Genomic DNA, 1,195 nt, shown 5'->3' with positions numbered 1-1,195 from the left:
ATAAATAATAAAAGGGTGTCACAATGATAGACTTAAAGATCAAGCGACTAAAATCAACGGCTATGTGTAAGATAATACACTATCACTCGAGCGGTATATGCCAGAACATCATGAGCGTCAGCGAGAAGTATTCAAGACATATCGCGAGAGGGTAGTAGTGTAGGCCTACATGTTTTATTTGACATACATGTCGACAGAGAGTACTTGCATTTCATCAAAATACACCATTAACACTGAATAAAGCGTATATATATATCGCCGCGATCACATCACACTTCCAGGCAAGTAGGCCTGCTCATTGCTTTTTCACGTAATGCGTTAGGTGTACCAACTAAGAACACCAAGAGCATTAGATTTAAGACGTTTATTACAAACGAACTGCCACAGCATTCAGAGAGGAAAACATACAAGCACATGTACCTTACTTCATATATACGTTATGGTAGAGGTAGTCTAGAAAAAAAACTGAAATAAGAAAGAGGTATTCAAAAGAGAGAAAAACACACTAGTATTAACTACACTTGAATCCATGTTCAATGCCATTGCATTATTTTCATTGTGTCGAAGAGAAGAAAACGGACGTTTTTCCAACTTTCAAAGAGTATGAAGAAGGGACCTCTCCGTTAGTTATCTGTTTGAACCTTAAATACTTTTCATACTCGTCTCGCAAAACGTCGTCATAAAAGTGGACAAATCTATACTCATCACCGATAACGAGTCCGTAAGAAACTAAATACCCCGCAGCCTCTGCGTTGTTCAAAGTGACAATCCACCTGTTGTCCAAGCCGTTGGTTGCATATAGAACATTCATCGGCTGGAACTGAATGGAGACAACCTTACCGCTACTTGTGAAAAGTATTTTGTCATCAATGACTGCCTTTACCACTGCGTGGGTCAAGTCTGTCCCCGGGCACTCGAAGCACACGGTATTAGGATGAGGCTCTGGGGGTTTGGAAAATTTCACTAAAGCCTGGTGTTTGCTGAGAGAAAACTTGGATAATGTTTCTTTTGATGTCTTTTTTGCCTCTAGCTGGGGAAGACTGATCACCAGCTGTGGCCCCACTCCTGTTTTACGAACTGCGTCGTGGGAACTACAAATTGAATATACATGGTGATATTACAAAACATGTACGTGTATGATATTTATCTGAATTGAAGTATAATTCTAATATAAATGATGATCTTACACTACACG

The 1,195-nt window shown here is 39.6% G+C and overlaps 1 protein-coding gene across 1 annotated transcript in view; it reads right to left on the bottom strand.

Moving 5' to 3' along the window:
- Nucleotides 1-349: 349 nt before the first annotated feature.
- Nucleotides 350-1,195, bottom strand: part of LOC147763973 (uncharacterized) — a 2,292-nt gene continuing 1,446 nt past the window's right edge. Inside the window, exon 2 of the mRNA XM_087001470.1 lies at nucleotides 350-1,091. Coding sequence (XP_086857596.1) covers nucleotides 554-1,091 — 538 coding nt within the window. The 3' untranslated portion in view covers nucleotides 350-553. The remainder of the gene's footprint in view (nucleotides 1,092-1,195) is intronic.

Source organism: Lingula anatina, chromosome 1 (genome assembly GCF_051362555.1).
Source record: "Lingula anatina isolate TDL-2025a chromosome 1, LinAna3.0, whole genome shotgun sequence".
NCBI classification, from domain to species: domain Eukaryota; kingdom Metazoa; phylum Brachiopoda; class Lingulata; order Lingulida; family Lingulidae; genus Lingula; species Lingula anatina.
This window is presented reverse-complemented; position numbering and strand designations above follow the sequence as displayed.